Source organism: Schistocerca gregaria, chromosome 6 (assembly GCF_023897955.1).
Source record: "Schistocerca gregaria isolate iqSchGreg1 chromosome 6, iqSchGreg1.2, whole genome shotgun sequence".
NCBI classification, from domain to species: Eukaryota; Metazoa; Arthropoda; class Insecta; order Orthoptera; family Acrididae; genus Schistocerca; species Schistocerca gregaria.
Window position 1 is genome coordinate 490,614,848 of NC_064925.1, and position 23,695 is coordinate 490,638,542.

At 41.8% G+C, this 23,695-nt stretch overlaps 1 protein-coding gene across 1 annotated transcript in view; it reads left to right on the top strand.

Annotated features, from left to right (window-relative positions):
• Positions 1 to 23,695, top strand: part of LOC126277990 (transmembrane protein 62-like) — a 69,252-nt gene that overhangs the window by 22,777 nt on the left and 22,780 nt on the right. Inside the window, exons 6-9 of the mRNA XM_049977656.1 lie at positions 1,060 to 1,215; positions 1,297 to 1,444; positions 17,802 to 17,924; positions 18,027 to 18,108. Coding sequence (XP_049833613.1) covers positions 1,060 to 1,215; positions 1,297 to 1,444; positions 17,802 to 17,924; positions 18,027 to 18,108 — 509 coding nt within the window. The remainder of the gene's footprint in view (positions 1 to 1,059; positions 1,216 to 1,296; positions 1,445 to 17,801; positions 17,925 to 18,026; positions 18,109 to 23,695) is intronic.

The following is a 23,695-nucleotide window of genomic DNA, read 5'->3' on the forward strand; positions in this document are numbered from 1 at the left end:
TCTGGATGATACAATTCTACTAGGGGAACTAAAATGGTGTGGTTTTAAAAGCAAAGATTGAGTCAGATATTAATAGTAGAAAACATCATGTTACATTAACGAATGATACAACAGGAGTAAAACTGAATTCGAAGTAGAGAAACATCAAATATGGTGCCATGTTTGGTTTGGTGCTTGGTCTAATCCTGTTCTTGGCCTACACAAATGATTTACTTGGAACATTGGAGGGTCTTTAAAAATTGTGATGTTTGCTGATGATGCACATATACTGACAAAAATGCCAGACACGTCCATATCAGACACAGGAGAATAATGCTTAAAACTGGTAGTCAGCAGACAGCTTAACATAAATATTACAATGATTAGAAATAATATAATTCCAAACAAACAAAAACAACAGGAGGTGCTAGAATTGGAGATTAACAGGAACACACTGGTGAGGCTCCATGTCTGATGTTCTTAGTCGTCTAGATGGATAACAAACAGAGATAGCACCAGCATATGAATAGGGTAAACAAAGTGCTCCAGCTGACTTTTATATGAATCTGCTAGCGTACTTTGCATACTTACACCCAATATTGTACTGTGGCTTAATCTTCTGGGGCAGTGCATCTAAGATAAAAAAAAAAATAGTTATTCTACAGAAGTGTAGAGTAATAACAGTAATAATATTCTGTACAGCTGATACAATAATAATATTCTATAAAGTTGATAATTGAAATCTTGCTTAGACTCTTGAGGAACTTGAGGATTCTTACACATAAGTGCCAATACATGTATTTCATAATATATGTGTGGGTAATGAAAGGAGTGAAATTAGACTGAATTATTTTGTATTAATCATTACAAAAAAAATCCACATTTTCCTTCCTTTATAGTATTATTTCACTTACAAGTTGTCACTCTGCTTTTAAAAAAAATAATTTGACATCCATCTTGTTATTTGCAACTTCACTGATGGCAGTAAGTAGACTTTTTGATTACTTTCACATGTTTTTGTTAACTCGTCGTCAGGATTCTTCCCTGAAAGTTTGAAATAATTTCACTACAATGTTGCAGATATCGTTTAGGTGTTATGGATCATGGGTTGTTTTCTTTTGTTGATGTTGTGCATCGAGACTGGCCTGTTGTGTTGGTTACCAATCCAAAACATCTCTTATATACACTACCAGGAAGAGAACCATTAGAAAGGATACACACTTCAACACATATAAGGCAAGACATTTATACCTAGAAATTATGATGCTTAATAATTTTGTTGTTACATTATAACTATAATGCATTTTGTTATTTCAGAATATTAGCATTTTCTTTGGCACCTGTTGAAAAAGTACAAGTTACATTGGACAAAGAAATTTGGCAAGACTGTGTACACATTGAGGGCCCATTGTTTGTTGCCAACTGGAGCCCTGACAAATTTAACTCTGGAATATATGAGATAACAGTAAGTCAGATGTAAACTAAACGTTTCTGAAGTATCGAAAGGATTTATTACTACTGTTATAATAATCTATAAGTTTGTAATAAGTTAGGCTCTTTAAAACAAATGTTTTGAACTTTTACTGCCAAGTGTGCCTATCACCTGCAAACACTGAATAAATATAAAGAAATAAAAACAGAATTAAATGAGCAAGGCTCTGTAGATATTGTTAATTGTAAAAATATGATTGTTGCAGTTAATTGGGAGATGAAAAACTAGCAACCATTTCACCCCTCTTGCTGTTGGGGATACCGTGTTGGTCCAACACAGGGCTCTTGCCTCATTTCCTCTTTGTGCAGTTATCAGTGTCAAATCTCCTTGGCAGGAATTTTTCTAGTTATAGAGACAGTTAGCTCTTAACTCATGTGGTGACTCTTCTGTAAAGTATTCTATGAGGTGTGGTCTCTGGGATGTCTATGTTTAAACTGAGATTTTAAGTATACATCATTTGAAAATTTGAATTTAAGTTATCAAACAATGGAAACTCGAGGTAGGAATATCAACAATGTAGGAAAAGACAGATAGCTGCTTATTGTAAAGAAAACACATCAAGTTGCAGACAGGCACGATAAAGACACTCACTTGTAGCTTTCAGCTGCAGCCTTCATCAGTAAAAAAACACACACACACACACACACACACACACACACACACACACACACACACACACACACACACACACACTTGCAAGGAAGCAAGTACACCTCACATTCACACGACCGCCAACTCCAGCACCTCGGGCCTGGCACAGGCATTGGCGGTCGTGTGTGTGTGTGTGTGTGTGTGTGTGTGTGTGTGTGTGTGTGTGTGTGTTTTGCTGATGAATGCTGTGGCTTCATTGTTGATTTTATTGCACTAAATAATTTGTGCAGTATGTAATATGTTTTAGTGTGGTTTCTTGAATATCACACAAAACATACTGTTACAAGTGAACGACTGTCTGAACACCTCAGTATGATCTCTTATTTCCCCTATCTGTGAATGGTTATCATTGTGCAATTTAAAAGTTGGTGGTAATAATATATGCTCTACATCCTTGGTGAAGATCAGATATCGGAATTTAGTGAACAGCCCCGTCCATTTAGTGTGCCATCTATATGCAAGTGTGTCTCACTTCAAACTTTCTATGAGATTTGTAATGCTCTCACAATGGCTAAATGTACCAGTCACAAATCTTGCCATTCTCCTTTATACCTTCTCAGTCTCTTGAATCAGACCCAACTGGTAAGGGTCCCATACAGACAAACAATACTCCAAGACTGGACGAACTAACGTATTGTGAGCTATTTCCTTTGTTGAAGGACTGCATCGCTTCAGTATTCTACCATAAACCACAATCTAGAGTTCGCCTTACCCGTTACTTTTGAAATCTGATCATTCCGTTTGAGATCATTTCGAATAGTCACACCAGATACTTGACGGACAGTACTGCTTCCAAAGACTGGGCATTTATTTTGTACTTGTACATTAATGGGGATTTTCGCCTTGTTATATGCAGTAGGCTACACTTACTAATATTGAGAGATAACTGCCAGTCATTACACCACACATTTATTCTCTGCAAATCCTCTGTTGATTTGTTCACAACTTTCATGTGAATCTACTTTCCTGTAGACTACAGCATCAACGGCAAACAGTCTAAGGCCGCTGTCAATACCATCAACCAGATCATTTATGTAAATAGCAGAGGACTTATTATGCTGCCCTGGGGCACACCTGGAGTTACGCTTGTTTCTGTTGAAGTCACCCTGTTCAGGATGACATACTGCTCCCTGTCTGTTAGAAAACTTTCTATTCAAGCGCATATGTCATCAGATAGACAGTAAGCGCGCACTTTTTGTAGCAAGCAACAGTGAAAGAACTGAGTCGAATGCCTTTCGAAAGTCGAGAAATATGGCATCAACCTGGGAGCCAGTATCTAGAGCCTGTTGTATATCATGCACAAAGAGGGACAGCTGTGTCTCGCATGACCACTGTTTCCTAAAACCGTGTTGGTTTCTGCAGATGAGCTTTTCAGAGTCTAGAAAGGTCATTATGTCTGAACACAAAATATGTTCCATGATTCTACAACAAATCAATGTCAGTGAAATTGGCCGGTAATTGTGTGTATCTGATTTTCTACCCTTTTTATAGATTGCTATGACCTGGGCCTTCTTCCAGTGGGGTGGAACTTTCCACTGTTCCAGTGGTCTCTGATAGACGATGGATAAGAATGGTGATATGTTTGTAGCATAGTCAACATAAAATCTTACAGGGATACCATCTGGACCAGATGCCTTCCTGACATCTAAGGATCATAACTGTTTTACAATCCCAGATACACTAAACACTATGTCAGCCATCGTTTCATTTGTTCAATAATTGAAACGGGGAATGGCGTTGCAGTCCCCTACCATACTACCGTAAACGAGTTTTTGAAAGATCATCATCATCATCATCATCATCATTTAAGACTGATTATGCCTTGCAGCGTTCAATCTGGAGCATAGCCCCCCTTATAAAATTCCTCCATGATCCCCTATTCAGTGCTAACATTGGTGTCTCTTCTGATGTTAAACCGATTACTTCAAAATCATTCTTAACCGAATCCAGGTACCTTCTCCTTGGTCTGCCCTGAATTCTCCTACCCTCTACTGCTGAACCCATGAGTCTATTGGGTAACCTTGCTTCTCCTGTGCGTGTAACATGACCCCACCGACCAAGCCTGTTCATCCTGACTGCTTCATTATAGAGTTCATTCCCAGTTTTTCTTTGATTTCCTCATTGTGCATACCCTCCTGCCATTGTTCCCATCTACTAGTACCTGCAATCATCCTAGCTACTTTCATATCCGTAACCTCAACCTTGTTGATAAGGTAACCTGAATCCACCCAGCTTTCGCTCCCATACAACAAAGTTGGTCGAAAGATTGAACGGTGCACAGATAACTTAGTCTTGGTACTGACTTCCTTCTTGCAGAAGAGAGTAGACCGTAGCTGAGCGCTCACTGCATTAGCTTTGCTACACCTCGCTTCCAGTTCTTTCACTATGTTGCCATTCTGTGAGAATATGCATACTAAGTACTTGAAACTGTCCACCTGTTCTAACTTTGTTCCTCCTATTTGGCGCTCAATCCGTTTATATTTCTTTCCCACTAACATTACTTTCCTTTTGGAGATGCTAATCTTCATACCATAGTCCTTACATTTCTGATCTAGCTCTGAAATATTACTTTGCAAACTTTCAATCGAATCTGCCATCACAACTAAGTCATCCGCATATGCAAGACTGCTTATTTTGTGTTCACATATCTTGATCTCACCCAGCCAGTCTATTGTTTTCAACATATGATCCATAAATAATATGAACAACAGTGGAGACAGGTTGCAGCCTTGTCTTACCCCTGAGACTACTCTGAACCATGAACTCAATTTACCGTCAACTCTAACTGCTGCCAAACTATCCAGGTAAAGACCTTTAATTGCTTGCAAAAGTTTGCCTCTTATTCCATAATCTCGTAGAACAGACAATAACTTCCTCCTAGGAACCCAGTCAGATGCCTTTTCTAGATCTATAAAGCATAGATACAGTTCCCTGTTCCACTCATAACACTTCTCCATTATTTGCTGTAAGCTAAAGATCTGGTCCTGATGACCTCTAAGGCCTAAACCCACACTGATTTTCATCCAGTTGGTCCTCAACTAATACTCGCACTTTCCTTTCAACAATACCTGAGAAGATTTTACCCACAACGCTGATTAAAGAGATATCTCTCTAGTTGTTACAATCTTTTCTGTTTCCATGTTTAAAGACTGGTGTGATTACTGCTTTTGTCCAGTCTGATGGAACCTGTCCCGACTCCGAGGCCATTTCAGTTATCCTGTGTAGCCATTTAAGACCTGACGTTCCACTGTATTTGATGAGTTCCGACTTCATTTCGTGCACCCCAGCTGCTTTATTGCACTGCAATCTATTGACCATTTTCTCCACTTCCTCAAATGTGATCCTATTTCCATCATCATTCCTATCCCATTCTACCTCGAAATCTGAAACATTGCTAATCGTATTTTCACCTACATTGAGCAACTCTTCAAAATATTCCCTACATCTGCCCAAGGCATCCACAGGATTCACCAGCAGTTTTCCTGACCTGTCCAAAATACTTGTCATTTCCTTCTGACCTCCCTTTCGAAGACTGCTAATTACATTCCAGAATGGTTTTCCAGCAGCTTGACCCATAGTCTCCAACCTGTTTCCAAAGTCTTCCCAAGATTTCTTCTTGGATGCTGCAATTATCTGTTCGGCTTTGTTTCTTTCTTCAACATAACTTTCTCTGTCTACCTGAGTTCTAGTATGTAGCCATTTTTGATACGCCTTCTTTTTCGTTTTACAGGCTGCCTTGACTGTGTCATTCCACCAAGCTGTTTGCTTCTTCCTACTTTTACACACTACTGTTCCAAGACATTCCTTAGCCACTTCTAGTACTGTGTCCCTGTACCTTGTCCATTCCTTTTCCAATGACTGTAATTGACTATATTCAACTAACTGGTACCTTTCTGAGATCGCTGTTATGTACTTGTGCCTGATTTCCTTATCCTGAAGTTTCTCCACTCTTATCCTCCTACATATGGACCTGACCTCCTGCACTTTCGGCCTCACAATCCCAATTTCACAGCAGATTAAATAATGATCAGTGTCATCAAAGAATCCCCTGAATACACGTGTGTCCCTCACAGCCTTCCTGAATTGCTGATCTGTTATTATATAGTCAATGACAGATCTGGTTCCCCTGCCTTCCCAAGTATACCGGTGAATGTTCTTATGCTTAAAAAAGGAGTCTGTGATTACTAAGCCCATACTGGCACAGAAATCCAAGAGTTGTTTCCCATTCCTGTTGGCCTCCATATCCTCTCCAAATTTACCCATAGCTTTTTCATACCCTTCTGTTTGATTTCCAATCCTGGCATTAAAATCACCCATGAGCAGAACACTGTCCTTGTCCTTTACTCTAACAACTACATCACTGAGTGCCTCATAAAAACTATCCATGTTATATTGATCTGTCCCTACACAATGCGAATATACTGACACATTGTAAAATGTAAACTTTCAGGGCCGGAACTGTCATGATTAATAAAGTTCTTTTCCGGGCAATTATGCCGTGGTCTGATGGATTTCGCATTGTAACCCAACGTTTCGTCCCCATCTGCGGAGGACATCTTCAAGGGGGTTCGTGGCTTCTGTTAACTTCCGAAACACACACTGTCTCACTACTGTCAGTAGTGAGACAGTGTGTGTTTCGGAAGTTAACAGAAGCCACGAACCCCCTTGAAGATGTCCTCCGCAGATGGGGACGAAACGTTGGGTTACAATGCGAAATCCATCAGACCATGGCATAATAGCCCGGAAAAGAACTTTATACTGACACAATCCTAATTTTCTTGCTAGACACTGTCAAATCTATCCACATACCTTACTGCAACTACGCTGGGTTCCATTTCTTTCCTGATGTAAAGCCGTACACCCCATTGTGCTATTCGTGCTTTGACTCCTGACAGGTAGACCTTGTATTCTCCCACTTCCTCTTCTTTCTCACCTCTTACCCGAATGTCACTAACAGCTAAAACGCCCAGCCCCTTCTTACTTGCAGCCTCTGCCAGCTCTACTTTCTTCCCAGAGTAGCCTCCATTGATATTAATAGCTCCCCATCTCATTACCATTTGTTTGCCAAGTCGTATCTTAGGAGTCCCTGGTTTGTCAGTCAGAGGTGGGACTCCGTCACCTCCAAAGGTCTGTGGCATTTTGCTCTGATTGTTTCCAGCATCATATTTATAGTAACGGGGAAGCAGGTTGCTAGCCTTACTTGCCCCGAGTCCCATTGAGTTTTACCCCTAACGGTTGAGGGACTAACCGGTGGATTTGGTAGTCTTTGCCGTATGAGCAAAGCTAGGTTTAGAATTTCGGCCTTCTGTTTATCATCATCAGTTACATTACCCATACTGTCAGCAAGAGAAGGTATTAAATTATTTGCAGCATTTATAGATTTTACGTACGACCAAAATTTTTTTGGGTTACTTTTAGAATCTGCAGATAAAATATTGCTTTCAAATTAGTTGAAAGAATCTCTCATTGTCCTTCTGACAGCTGCTTTCATTTTGTACAATTTCTGTTTGTTAGCGGGGCAGTGACTACATTTAAAATGACTGCGAAATTTTCTGCTTTCTCAGCAACTTGCTAATATGTTAGTTGTACCATGGTGGATCCTTTCCCTCCCCTGTACTTCTGCTAGGTACATACACTCCTGGAAATGGAAGAAAGAACACATTGACACCAGTGTGTCAGACCCACCATACTTGCTCCGGACACTGCGAGAGGGCTGTACAAGCAATGATCACACGCACGGCACAGCGGACACACCAGGGACCGCGGTGTTGGCCGTCGAATGTCGCTAGCTGCGCAGCATTTGTGCACCGCCGCCGTCAGTGTCAGCCAGTTTGCCGTGGCATTCGGAGCTCCATCGCAGTCTTTAACACTGGTAGCATGCCGCGACAGTGTGGACGTGCACTGTATGTGCAGTTGACGGACTTTGAGCGAGGGCGTATAGTGGGCATGCGGGAGGCCGGGTGGACGTACCGCCGAATTGCTCAACACGTGGGGCGTGAGGTCTCCACAGTACATCGATGTTGTCACCAGTGGTCGGCGGAAGGTGCACGTGCCCGTCGACCTGGGACCGGACCGCAGCGACGCACGGATGCACGCCAAGACCATAGGATCCTACGCAGTGCCATAGGGGACCGCACCGCCACTTCCCAGCAAATTAGAGACACTGTTGCTCCTGGGGTATCGGCGAGGACCATTCGCAACCGTCTCCATGAAGCTGGGCTACGGTCCCGCACACCGTTAGGCCGTCTTCCGCTCACGCCCCAACATCGTGCAGCCCGTCTCCAGTGGTGTCGCGACAGGCATGAATGGAGGGACGAATGGAGACGTGTCGTCTTCAGCGATGAGAGTCGCTTCTGCCTTGGTGCCAATGATGGTCGTATGCGTGTTTGGCGCCATGCAGGTGAGCGCCACAATCAGGACTGCATACGACCGAGCCACACAGGGCCAACACCCGGCATCATGGTGTGGGGAGCGATCTCCTACACTGGCCGTACACCTCTGGTGATCGTCGAGAGGACACTGGATAGTGCACGGTACATCCAAACTGTCATCGAACCCATCATTCTACCATTCCTAGACCGGCAAGGGAACTTGCTGTTCCAACAGGACAATGCACGTCCGCATGTATCCCGTGTCACCCAACGTGCTCTAGAAGGTGTAAGTCAACTACCCTGGCCAGCAAGATCTCCGGATCTGTCCCCCATTGAGCATGTTCGGGACTGGATGAAGTGTCGTCTCACGCGGTCTGCACGTCCAGCACGAACGCTGGTCCAACTGAGGCGCCAGGTGGAAATGGCATGGCAAGCCGTTCCACAGGACTACATCCAGCATCTCTACGATCGTCTCCATGGGAGAATAGCAGCCTGCATTGCTGCGAAAGGTGGATATACACTGTACTAGTGCCGACATTGTGCATGCTCTGTTGCCTGTGTCTATGTGCCTGTGGTTTTGTCAGTGTGATCATGTGATTTATCTGACCCCAGGAATGTGTCAATAAAGTTTCCCCTTCTTGGGACAATGAATTCACGGTGTTCTTATTTCAATTTCCAGGAGTGTATTTCTCTAGCACATGGTGGACAATACCTTTAAATTCCGACCAAAGATGCTCAGTATCTTTGTGTCCCGCAGTGAATGCTTGGAGCTGACTATGAAGATAATCATTAATGACACTTTTATTTGCTTTCCCAAACAAGAAAATTTTACTCTGTTTTTTGCAACTTCCACTGACATAGAAGCCACAATGACATTATGGTCACTAATACCTTCTTATAGATTAACTTCCTCAAAAAGATCAGGTCTGTTTGTCACCAAGATATCTAATATGGTCCAATCCCGAGTTGGTTTGCTAACCAATTGCCCAGGGTTGTATGTTGAGAGTGCTCTTAGAATAACTTCACACGAATCTTTGCTTCTGCCCCCTGCGATAAACTTGTAATTTTCCCAGTCAATGGATGCTAGATTAAAGTCTCCACTTATAATTAATGGTTAATTTGGATATTTACTTCCTATGTACTCAAGACTTTCCCTGAAACGTTCTGTGATGTTTGTTCCGGGTGCTGGTGGTCTATAAAAACATCCTAATACAATGCTCAGTCCTTGTCTGATTGACAGCCTTATCCAGAATATTTCACAGTCCGACCCAGTATCGATCTTAACTGCAATGAACACACCACTTCCCATAGCATCAGTCCTATCCTTCCTAAACATTGTCCAAACCCGAGTCAAAATTTCACTGCTTTTTATGTCTGGTTTCAACCAGCTTTTGGTACCTAATACAATCTTGGCATTGCTACTGTTTATTTTGGAGACTAACTCTGGGTTTTGCTACAGACCCTTCATCCTTTGGACTGACCTGTTTAGGTGAACTAACAATTTTTACAGTTGGCACACCCACATCAGTGCCATGAACTGGTAATTTTTCAGGCCAGCAATTTGTTCCACGCGGGGAGGAACCTCGTCTAAAAAAAACCCTTTTGTATGCCACAAGTACTGTGCTACCCATGTAGCTGCTTCCTGTGTGTACTGCACCCCTGATCTATCAAGGAGCATCCTACAACCTTCCACCCCATAGCCTAGGTCAAGGAATCTACAACCATTTTCACCACAGAGTCGATGTAGCCTCTGGTTTATATTGTCCACTCGACTCTAAACCAGAGGACCCTGGTCCACCCTGGGTACTATGCTGCAGATCTTCAGCTTGGCTTCCACTCCTTGAGAGATGGAGGCCCCTTCACCAATTTAGCCAGCCGTCGAAAAGACCCAAGGATTTCCTCAGAACCTCGACGACAGGCACTGTTGGTGCCGACATGTGCGACAATCTGCAGCTGGCTGTACCCTGCACGCTTGATAGCCGCCGGAAAAACCTCTTCCACATCATGGACAAGTCCCCCCAGCAAGCACACCAAGTGAATGTTGGACTTCTTTCCCGCCCTAGCCCCTATGTTCCTGAGGGGCTCCATGACCCACCTAACATTGGAGTTCTCAATAACTATAGTTCAATTCTTTTATCTTAGCAGCTCGCGCATGCCCACCCAGACACGAGAGATTGTTGCGTTGCCAGTTGCAAATGACGCACGCGCCAAGAGAAGCAGCGCCATAGTATAGTAAGTTTGCAGACTTACGTATAGGGGGAGCGCGCAGTTCATGAAGTAAAGCCACCAAGGCCGCATTAACCCTTTGGCTGCTACAGAGAGATGCTCGCCGCATTCACTGCACTGCTCGTCTGCGCAGACACATGGTGTTCGGACTACTTTGACACACTTATTTGCTTTCACAAAAACTATTTGGCCCAAAAAATTGATTTTTAGACATCTTCTTGACTGGTACCTCCCCCCTATAACTAACTTAATTTTGTTTTGATGTTCAATGCACTTATTGTGCAGCATTAAATGTAGTAAACAGTTGCACGAAATTTTTAAGAGTTTGCAGAGGTAAAAGTCCATAGCGTATACTTTCCGTATGGTCAATTTTAGTTGCCACAATGTTGAGAACGAAATGTGGACAAGATACCTAAATTTCATATACAATTTACTGTTTAACAATATCTCTTTTAAGTACCAGATAGGTGTCGTATGTAATATTCAGAAATATTCCGTCTTTCGCAACTGTAATAAAAGTTTTATTTATACCAGAGTCATTTCACTTTTTTCTAAAAAGTTCTGATTAAAACAAAGTTGGCGAAGTACACAAAACTGAATTGTGGATGTAATAAAACATAGAAACTAAAATATGTTGTCAGTGAGCAGGGTGTATACGACCCAGGACAACCAGGAGATCCGAGAATAAACCCAGGAATTGTATACGTGGAAGAATCCTGGAGATACTGGAAGGTTTTAGATAGATTATATAATGGTAAGACAGAGATTTAGGAACCAGGTTTAAAATTGTAAGACATTTCCAGGGGCAGATGTGGACTCGGACCACAATCTATTGGTTATGAACTGTAGATCAAAACTGAAGAGACTGCAAAAAGGTGGGAATTTGAAGAGATGTGACCCGGATAAACTGAAAGGACAGGAGGTTGTAGAGAGTTTCAGGGAGACAATTAGGGAATGACTGACAAGAATGGGGGAAAGAAATACAGTAGAAGAAGAATGTGTAGCTTTGAGAGAAGAAATAGTGAACGTAGAAGAGGATCAAGTAGGTAAAAAGACGAAGGCTAATAGAAATCCTTGGGTAACAGAAGAAATATTAAATTTCATTGATGAAAGGAGAAAATATAAAAATGCAGTAAATGAGGCAGGCAAAAAGGAATACAAACGTCTCAAATGAGATTGACAGGAAGAGCAAAATGGCTAAACAGGGATGGCTAGAGTACAAATGTAAGGATGTAGAGGCTTATCTCACTAGGGGTAAGATAGATACTGCCTACAGGAAAATTAAAGAGACCTTTGGAGATAAGAGAACCACTTGTATGAACATCAAAAGCTCAGATGGAAACCCAGTTCTGAGCAAAGAAGGGAAAGCAGAAAGGTGGAAGGAGTATATAGAGGGTCTATACAAGGGCGGTGTACTTGAGGACGATATTACGGAAATGGAAGAGGATGTAGATGAAGATGAAATTTGAGATACGATACTGTGTGAAGAGTTTGACAGAGCACTGAAAGACCAGAGTCGAAACAAGGCCCTGGGAGTAGACAACATTCCATTGGAACTACTGACGGCCTTGGGAGAGCCAGTCCTGGCAAAACTCTACCATCTGCTGAGCAAGATGTATGAGACTGGCGAAATACCCTCAGACTTCAAGAAGAATATAATAATTCCAATCCCAGAGAAAGCAGGTGTTGACAGATGTGAAAATTACCTAACTATCAGTTTAATAAGTCACAGCTGCAAAATACTAACACGAATTCTTTACAGACGAATGGAAAAACTGGCAGATACGGACCTCGGGGAGGATCAGTTTGGATTCCGTAGAAATGTTGGAACCCGTGAGGCAATACTGACCTTAAGACTTATCTTAGAAAAAAGATTAAGAAAAGGCAAACCTAAGTTTCTAGCATTTGTAGACTTGGAAAAAGCTTTTGACAATGTTGACTGGAATACTCTCTTTCAAATTCTAAAGGTGGCAGGTGGCAGGGGTAAAATACAGGGAGCGAAAGGCTATTTACAATTTGTACAGAAACCAGATGGCAGTTATAAGATTCAAGGGGCATGAAAGGGAAGCAGTGGTTGGGAAGGGAGTGAGACAGAGTTGTAGCCTCTCCCTGATGTTATTCAATCTGTATATTGAGCAAGCACTAAAGGAAACAAAAGAAAAATTCGGAGTAGGTATTAAAATCCATGGAGAAGAAATAAAAACTTTAAGGTTCACCAATGACATTGTAATTCTGTCAGAGGCAGCAAAGGACTTGGAAGAGCAGTTGAACGGAATGGACAGTGTCTTGAAAGGAGTATATAAGATGAACATCAACAAAAGCAAAACAAGGATAATTGAATGTAGTCAAATTCAGTTGGGTGATGCTGAGGGAATTAGATTAGGAAATGAGATGCTTAAAGTAGTAAAGGAGTTTTTCTATTTGGGGAGCAAAATAACTGATGATGGTCGAAGTAGAGAGGATATAAAATGTAGACTGGCAATGGCAAGGAAAGCGTTTCTGAAGAAGAGAAATTTGTTAAGATCGGGTATTGATTTAAGTGTCAGGAAGTCTTTTCTGAAAGTATTTGTATGGAGTGTAGCCATGTATGGGAGTGAAACGTGGACGATAAATAGTTTGGACAAGAAGAGAATAGAAGCTTTCGGAATGTGGTGCTACAGAAGAATGCTGAAGATTAGATGGGTAGGTCACATAACTACTGAGGAAGTATTGAATGGGATTGGGGAGAAGAGAAGTTTGTGGCACAACTTGACCAGAAGAAGGGATCGGTTGGTAGGACATGTTCTGAGGCATCAAGGGATCAGCAATTTAGTATTGGAGGGCAGCGTGGAGGGTAAAAATCGTAGAGGGAGACCAAGAGATGAATACACTAAGCAGATTCAGAAGGATGTAGGTTGCAGTAGGTACTGGGAGATGAAGAAGTTTGCACAGGATAGAGTAGCATGGAGAGCTGCATCAAACCAGTCTCAGGACTGAAGACCACAACAACAAAACCCCCACGTGCCTGTCCAGATCTTGCTGAAGGAGCTGCCACTATCCTGACAGAAGGTGCATTCTGATGTGGCTCAGCCTCCCCCCTCCCCTCCCCCAGCATCATACAGCACACTGAATCTATTAGCAAAGTGCATGAGATTTGGTAGCAGCCTGGGTACCCCATGCAGCCTTCACCTTGAGGCTCTAGACCTCGACACAGTCTGCCACCCACACTGAGGTGAGAGTGGGCTGGCCGGTTCAGTCACTCCTGAGGTCGGCTCAGTGAAAGAGAGCTGTGACATCCCCCCCCCCCCGCCTCAAGCACCTCATCCCCACGGCACCACAAGGTGGCTCTCTGGAGCTTATTGACTGTGGCCAACAAAGCTTCCAGCTGTGTTTGGACTGTGGCCAACTCCTCCTGCATCTTAGTGAATACTAAAGAATAGGACAGTGACCTACAGTAAACTGCTGGGGGCTATCTAATGAATATTACAAACGAATTAAACAGTGACCTACGGTAAGCTGCACCTACTGATTATCCCCCGTGTTTGTAATTTAAACAAGCGATTACGTACACGCGAAAGTGACCTAATAAAACTATAAAAACTGCCCACCTTAACTGTTCCGTATCTGAATGATACTAATAAACATAAACACTGGACAGGTACAAAACAAAACCATTAGCTAACAATAAGAGTTCAGAATGAAAGTACAAATACTAATTCTACTTTATAGGAACCGATGGGCTCACAGTACATGATCACTAAAGCCCACAACAAGCTAAGGTATTTAAGCAGATGGCAAAGTGAGTCTTAGCTTTCTGCTAACTAAACCATATGAAAGAAGGGCTCAGAAGTTGTATTGTAACACTGATTTACTCAGATATTGTAGTGTAATACTAATGTACCACGTATTTTACATTTCCTTAACTGTTAACGATCGCAGGTTGCGCTAGTCAAACGTTTACAAGTGAGGTTAGAAATCACTGTCAGTATCACTATTCATAATAAAATGTTTAAAAACTGCTACCTTCAATGTATCGAATCTAAATGACACTAATAAATGTGAATACTGAGTATTGTACACTAACTTAAGCTGATTAACCCTCGTATTGATAATGTAAACAAACGTTTATGTTCACGTGAAAAATAACCTAATAAAACGTATAAAAACTGCTGCCTTCAATGTATCGAGCTTAAATGTCACTAATAATTGCAAATACTGAGTATTGTGCACTGAATTAATTGATAATCCTGTGTTTTTAACGTCAGTTAAGAATGTAAACAAACGTTGGTGTACTCCCGGAACTGTCCTAAATAGAAACTTCACTTATCTTGTTCAGCTGCAAATAAAAACTGAAACCTTAATCACATGTATCTAACACTAAAGCACGTAAATACTATAGAATAGACAGCAAAAACAATTAATTACGAGCTAAATTACTTATTTTCTAACACAGCAAGGGAAAAGCGCTCGTAGCTGGTGTCAGGGCTGCCTCGTGACCACAAAAGATAGTCTGAAAAACTGACTTTCAGTGATGAGATCTACATTTTTCTTTACAACCATTCAAAGCACATTTGATTTTAACCGAGACATTAAATGTTTTCTTGGAGAACCAGAAAGGTGCCCATCACCATTGTCCTTCAGTTCTTCCACTGCATCACCAGCTACTGCAAAATCACCATCTTTTTTGTGTATTTCTTGATCTATATCACTGACATCCTCCTCCTCCCACCGAAGAATAATTTCATCAAATTTAGGATCATTAAAATTGACACATTCCTGCGAACACTTTTTGTTGTATACTGAAGAACAGCTATGTAGTTTATGAGGAACTGACAGCAAAAATGTGTAGGGGTTGTGATTTAAGAAGGGTAGGTGGGGGAGGGGTTTTTAGAAGGAATTCCATTGCTGTCTGAAAGACCACTCCTCTTGAGTTAAGGGTTAGCAATTTATTTTAGTGAATAGTGCACAGATTTTTAGGCTAACTTCTCTAACTTTATTTATTTTTCAGTGATAACTGTGACACTTTTGCTGCTAACTCTAATATACAATCTCTCTCTCTCTCTCTCTCTCTCTCTCTCTCTCTCTCTCTCTCTCTCTCTCTCTCAGAACGTATGCTGCCGTCATCAGCTCTCACAGTGTTCTTTGTCATCTCTAGCCATCATGAACTTCGCCCAATACAGTTGATGATTTGCTTTCTTGAGTAGCAAAGATTTATTATTATTATTATTATTTTTAAATTCTGATGCTAAATTTCCCTGCTGAACTGTGAAAAATCCATGGGTGTGATATCTGAAGATTATGGAGACCATTCAATAGTACCCTGTCTGCTGATAACTCCATATGGTGCAAGAAGAGTCAGAAATGACAAGATTTCATCGTGTTTTTCAAATCACACTCTTATCTAACAAGACTTATTTCGGTGGGTGGTTGGTAGGTGCTCATCTTCTTTCTGTGATGTTGTTATCATAAAATGGTAATCTTCATCAAATGTTTGACGTTTGGTGAAATTAAACTTTGAAACATGAAAGAAGAATATGAATGAAAGCTAACGGCTTCTAGATGGATGCCATTCGCTTCCTTTTTAACTTTTCCAGAGTATAAGTTAAACAATGAAAGTTCCCACATATAACTTCGATACAAAACAGATACTGATTGAACAGTTTTCTGTAAGCAATTGCAAAGCTTCCTACATGCTTCGGTATTTTTATGGTGAATCATTTTTAATTCTTTTTATTCAGTTAACTTACTTTTAGGTACTTAAAATCTAAATTTGTCTCAATTTTTGTGCCATGTTTACTGGTTGTTTCAGGTAACATCTATTTTTGTTTAACAAAATGTTGCTTCTCATTTATCCATGGGTTTGCCTTTCCTTTCTTCACTGTGTTAAATTAGCACTTGTTCTTAGTAGGTAACTTCTACAGGTGATGCAGGTACTTAAATAAGTCTTATGTCTATGTTTGTCAACTTTTTACAGGAAATCGGCGATAGTTTGTTATTTAAAAACACTCTCTGTAATGATTGGGATCACATTTGTGTGTTTTTGACATATAATCACACAGGTGACTTTGATAATTATTGAAAACAGTGCCTGATGACTGCATATTAGTGACAGCCTCTGTTGCACGTAATATACGTTGGGGAAAATGCTAAGCCCAATCATGGTTGGTTGGTTGATTTGGGGGAAGGAACCAATCAGAGAGGTCATCGGTCCCATCGTATTAGGGAAGGATGGGGGAGGAAGTTGGCTGTGCCCTTTCAAAGGAACCATCCTGGCATTTGTCTGAAGGGATTTAGGGAAACCATGGAAAACCTAAATCAGGATGGCCAGATGCAAGTTTGAACCATCATCCTCTTGAATGCGGGTCCAGTGTGCTAAGCACTGCACCACCCCACTCAGTAAGCCCAGTCACACTGTAGTTGATGTTCAGTACTGAACTGTATGTTTGCTACATGAACTTTATTTTAGGTGAGAGAGATGCAAAATCACTACATTCTATGAGATTAAACCTGTTCCAAAAGCCCTGATTTATGTATGTACTTAATACACATGAATTGGAGTGGGAGGGGGGGGGGGGGAGAGAGAGAGAGAGAGAGAGAGAGAGAGAGAGAGAGAGAGAGAGAGAGAGAGAGAGAGATGCCACATTAGACAAATGTGGTTTACATTAGCTATTCTGAATCTCCAGGCAGGGTTCTCAAGCATCTTGACGTATGTTAACAGGCAGTGGGATACAAACCATTTACACAGTTTCAGTTGACACAGGGCTTAGAGTAGGCTAGAGAGTGCCTAACCTGGACTACGAGCAATGGCCAACAGTTCGTTTAGAAGTTAATTGCAGTTTTATCTCAATTTTGATCTGCAATCTCCATTAGTTTAGAGAGGTACAAGGACAGCCGTTTCATAATTCCTGGAAGAAAGAGAGTGCATTCTTTAAGACAGTGAAGCCGATCTTTTAAAACTATGTTGTTGAACAAGTATTACTTGGGTCCAGAGTTTACAGCATTGTATTGTGTGCTTCTGATGTTCACTGTGTCTCCCATAAGCCATGTGAACTAGAATTTGTTGCTACTTTTTGCACACTATAGTTACAATTTTTCTGCTCCAGGTTTTCGTTAGAGACACAGAAGGAAGAGAAAAAGTGATAACTCAGCCATTCTCATTTGATGGGTCCCGCATCAGTTTCAGACTTCTTCCAAGAATAGCATTAATGTGCAATGTCAGTGTTGTGGTAAGACTGACTTCATTGTGCATAGTTGTGTTGTTGATACAAGCAATTTAAAATTCATTGAATATGAGATTACAAGATAACAGAGTTTTGATTGTGCTTCAGTTTCAGTTCTTGTTTGGAGTCAGCCTAGTGATTTGTATTGTTCCCCTCTGCGCTGTGAAAATCTTACATGTTCTAGTCAAAGGTGAGTTTCTTTTTGCCAAAAAAGTATGCTATTGCTGTTGAGACATATGACTATTGTGTATATGACTATTGTGTGTTTCTACTTACTGAAAATGAGGACTACACAGGAATTAAGTTTGCAAAACTATGTCAGTTAAATAACTTTGTTTCTTGATAGCCTTCAGAGACTCTTTCTGATGCAATTGTGCAGTAGAGGAATTAAGGTTATGTCCATCATCCTCATTTTTTAATTTTTTTTTCCAACTTCTTCATCTCACAGGAACACTTACACCCAGAGTCCTCATTTATTTGTTGGATACATGCCAGACTCTATCTTTCCCTGCGGCTTTTACCCTACACAGCTCTCTATAGTTCCACTGAGGTTATTCCTCTGTGTCTTAACACATACCCTGTACCTTTTTTGCAGTGCTTTCCATATGTTCATCTCCTCGTGATTCTGCAAAAAACTCCTAATTTCTAAACTTATCTGTCCACCTAATTTTCAGCGTTCTTCTATAGCACCACATGTCAAACGCTACGATTCTCTTCTTTTCAGGTTCTCCCCACATGATTGACTGCCATATACTTTCAGTCCATAGTGTGTTCTCATTACAGTGTTCATCCCATTTAACAGACCCTGTAATTCTTCTTCACTTTCACTGAGGATCGTAACGTCATTAGTGAATCATGTCATTGTTGTAAATAGTCGTCACAGTTTTGCCGCCAGATCATGTTGTGCAAATTCCACAATATTTCCTTGGAGCAACTGTCTGACATCTTCAGGTGGTTCAACATTGCTGGTGGGTAGGTACGACAGATGGTATCTGCATGCCCTGTTTCTAAAACAGGTGAGCAAAGAATGTGCAGGTGTGAAAATGGTGCATGTGCAATGATTTGCAGATAGATGGTGCCATATGTAAATTCCCTCTGCCAAAAATCGCAGAGCGGCTCTCTTGTGTGTGCATTGTATGCTGCATATGCAAACAGTGCAGCCAGACGTTACTCACCAAAGGCCATACTAGACCAATGTTATGAAGGGGTCTGTTATCGAAGAATCTTGATTTTCACATCGTGATTTTATAGCAGCCAATGCAGGGTTCCAGGCTGTGCTGAGTTGAAATTCCACATCCCTGTTGATGAGCTTATCGGCTGTACAGTATGTATTGCTTCCTTAATGATGCAATTCTGCGGATAAAACTTCCATCATAAACCATGAAGTCCTGTCTGTATTCAGACATTGTTCCACAATTTCTGACTTTTCTGGTCAATGAAGACATGTATGACACTGATGTTCATTGCAGTGTTCTTGTACTGTGTGACATGCCTGACCTATATATGCTGCCCCACATTGACAAGGAATTGGCCTGAAACCCAGCATTGGCTGCTATTAAATCATGATGTGAAAATCAAGATTCTTCGATGACAGACCCATCATAACATTAGTCTAGTATGGTCTTTGGTGAGTAACGTCTGGCTGCACTATTAGCAAACACAGCATACAGTGCACTTGCAAGAGAGCTGCTGTGCAATATTTAGCAGAGGGTGTTTGAATATGGCACCATCTATCTGCAAATCATTGCGCATGTGCGATTTCTGCATTAAAAAAAAAAATTTTTTTTTCAGATCCCAAACCAGACATACATGTGAATTGTCTGGTAATCATTATCTAATGATATAACTTAATTTCTTTGGTTCACACCATAAGTAAAAGAAATGTTTAAATCTCACACACACACACACACACACACACACACACACACACTCTCTCTCTCTCTCTCTCTCTCTCTCTCTCTCTAAACATTACTTTAGTATCAAAGATTTCATTATTTGCATTATTTCACATCAATTACATCTCACCCTCCTTGCCAAATCTAGTTATTTGTAGCATCTATTGATTTCCCCCTCATCTGCAGTGTTCCATAAAACACAAGTCCTGGGGAAGTTTTAAATTAATTGATTACCCAACAGCCATATGTATCTAAAAACATCTTCCCTTTTCAACATTTATAAATTCCAAGGTGTAAAGTTTGCCATATCTGTAAGTTTTTATTCCTTTAAATCATCTCCCACCTGGAAATAAATAGTTTCTGTTGTGAATGTTGTTTTATTAGTGCATTTTTGTTAACATGAGTATTTAATAAAAGTAGTCATATTTACTAATAGTGGAAATCATCCTCATTCAACATAAGTATAAAAAAATACGTACACATGAAAATAAAGAAAAATGAGCAAGTAACTCATGAACTAAAATTAGAATAAAGATAAGAAAATTTTATTATCCCCTGCAGTGTTGGGGCCTTCCTTGCCTGTTGTAAGAGGCGGCTAATAGGAGTCTTTTATTGGGTCAAGTTTTTACTTTGGTGTTGTGACTGCATTTGGACACTTTTATTTTTAACACTTTTTTTCCTCACATTTTTTGACTTTTTAAATTGTGGTCCCCTTTTTGGCTCTGAACTCCACTTTCCAAATTTTACCGAAGTGTGGGCGGTCTGGGGAAGGACACCTTACTATGGTGTACTACCTCTCCCCGTGCGCTGTTACCTATTGAAGCTACCAGTGAAGTGGATCTACCTCTGCATCCAAAATCCAGCATGGTAGCCAGTCTGTCATGGTGGATGTTTTCATGTACCCTCTCGGTGGTAGCCCCCTGGCAATGCAGGGATTGCACTGCCAAAGCAGTCCGCGGCTTGTGGTCTTGCAGTAGCGTTCACGCGCATGGGGTCCCAGGTTCGATTCCCGGTGGGGTCGGGGATTTTCTCTGCCTCCAGATGACTGGGTGTTGTGTGTCTTCCATCATTATTTCATCCTCATTCACTCGCAAGTCGCCGTAGTGGCGTTAAAAAACTTGTGCAGCGGCGGCCGAACCGCCCCGCGAGGCGTCTCCCGGCCACCAATGCCATACGCTCACAAGACAACACACACTGCCAAAGCCTAAGTTGTGACCTCCCCATGTCAGCCAAGGGGTAGGTGCCCGTAGACTTCAGGGGGAGGGGGGCATGAGGAGAGCCTCCGATCAGAGTGTGCCATCGGGGTGGATCATCTGCAATAGAACGGATCAAATTTAATGGTGGCTGAACCAACATGGCCATCTCATCAGTAAGGAACAGTGATTTTAATACACAAGTTTACAATCCTAAGGTATTTCCATCAATAACCACGCACAAGATGAGAACCAGGCAAGGAGAAATGAAAGTAGTCAGTTTGTCAAGTTCTTGCTTTGTTCCTGTACTGGCAGTGGCTCTTTAGCTTCAACGCAGCATATGTTTTTCGTTGAAAATATTGAAGATCAGTTTGGAGAGATTGCGGTAATAGGGAAGATGAGAAATGTACCTTTGCTGATCAAAACATCACATGCTGACCAATCATGGGCACTTCAGGCATATGTCAAGTTAGGTGATATGTCAGTTACGGTTTCTCCTCATAACAAGCTCGATAGAATTCCATTGGGACTCAACACTTCAAACTAATGAAGAGGTGAATAATAATGTGGTGTGGTGTGGAGTCCGTTTCGTTTGCCCCATCAAGAAGGGACCCAATGATAATAGAGTGGACATTGGAGCTCTTATCCTAGCCTATGATGGTAACATTTTGCCTGAGAATGTTAAGGGCATGATTTATAGGTGTGACCTCAGGCCTTACTTTCCTCTTCCAATGAGATGTTCTAGGTGCCAAAGATTTGGACACATGTCCTGCCAATTTTCTAATGAGGCTATCTGTAGGGCATGTGGACGGGCATCCCGAGAGTGCAGCCCTTGTGACCCACCCCCTCAGCATGTCAACTGTCAAGAACTGCACCATCCTCTTTCACCATGATGCTGAATATTCAGGAGGTAAAAGAAAATTCAAGAGTATAAGATTCTTGACCGCCTGTCTTACCAAGATGCAAGGAAAAAGTTTGAAATACTTCTTCCACCTATTATGGTCTCTAATTTTGTGACTGTCATGTCACAGTCCACACCTCATGCAATGCTAACATCTCGCAAGACACCTCCATGCCCTGGTTGTGTTCCAGGGCCTGCCCTCAAGTTGGGGGAGGTAGTATCAGCTCCTTCATCTCCTACACCTATAGCACTGGTGGTTGCCGCACCATTGGTGTGGCCAGAAATCCTGGACCACGACCTGGGAGCAAAATAACCACACCCTTATTTTCCATTTGCCAATTTCTCAGACCTGACACTAATGCTCCTTCAATGGAACTGTAACGGCTACTTTCAACATTTGAACCACCTCAGTCATCTAATGGTTGCTTATTCTGTAATTGGCATAGCGCCTCAGGAAACATGATTTACGGCAACACACCTCCCTGCTCTGAAAAACTACCACCGTTACTGTACCAATCATGTTAATGTTGAGAGAGTGTCCAGTGGGGTCTGTGCCTTCATAAGCTCTGCTATTTTCAGTGAGCAGGTGCTCCTTAACCACTGTACTAGAAGACGTTACCTAACTGTCAGTTCAGATGACAATGTGTAATGTTTATCTAGCCCCAGAGTAGATTATCACGAGCTGTTAGAGTTAGTGGCTCCCTGCCTCCTTCCTCTTATTGGTGGACTTTAATGCCCATAATCATTTGTGAGGCAGCAATACTATATCTCACAGAGGCTAAGAACTAGAACACCTTTCAGAATTGGATGTCTGCCTGATCAACGCTTGAGCTGCAACTCATTTCAGTATGGCCCAAGGAATATTTTCAACTATTGATCTCACAGTTTGCAACCCGAGTATCTTACCCCTGATTCAGTGGCATGCCCATGGGGGTCTTTGTGACAGTGACCATTTTCCTATCTTTCTCTCCCTCTCTACTCACAGATATCTAGAACATACTGCACGTTGGTCCCTTCGGAAAGCTGATTGGCAGGCTTTCTCCTCTGCAGCCACTTTTGCAACCCATCGTGTGACAGATAATGACAAATTGATACAGGATACTATTGATAATATTACTCATGCAGCAGCAGGGACGATACCTTACTCCTCTGGCTCATTCCAATGACTGCCAGTACCATGGTGGTCTGAAGATGTAGCCAGGCAGAAGCCGGTGTCCCACCACTGCGGATCAGACAATAGCAGCTCCTGGCAATTTATGCAGTCACAGTCTATCAGATGCCTACCCACCCATGTCATTCAACACAACCAGCAGTTCAGACTGTTGCACATTGCCCAAAACTGGGAAGACCAGCTGATCTGTAGTGATTCGGTGAGTTGCTTAAAGGGCATGACCCTGTGCTATCCCAAAAATTTTTGGCTGCAAACACCTAGGACCTTGCTGACCTCTACAGCTCTGAGAAGACAGTGAGCTTCATCTGACACAGAGCCACATAGGCATTCCAGGAAATGAACTCACCGATTGTCTAGATAAAGGCGCATCTACAGGAGATCAACTTGACGTGGGAGTACCAGGCCCAGACTTCAACTCCGACACAATATTTTGAAGCTCTGGGAATTGTAATGGTAGGCTACTGTGACCCAAAACAAGTTGAGAGTGATTAAAGGGTCCACTATGGTGTGGCATACATCTTTGCAGTCCTCTCGGAAAGATGCCATTGTGTTGTGCCGACTACGCATTGGCCACACGAGACTCGCCCACAAATTTCTTCTTTGTCGGGTGGATCCTC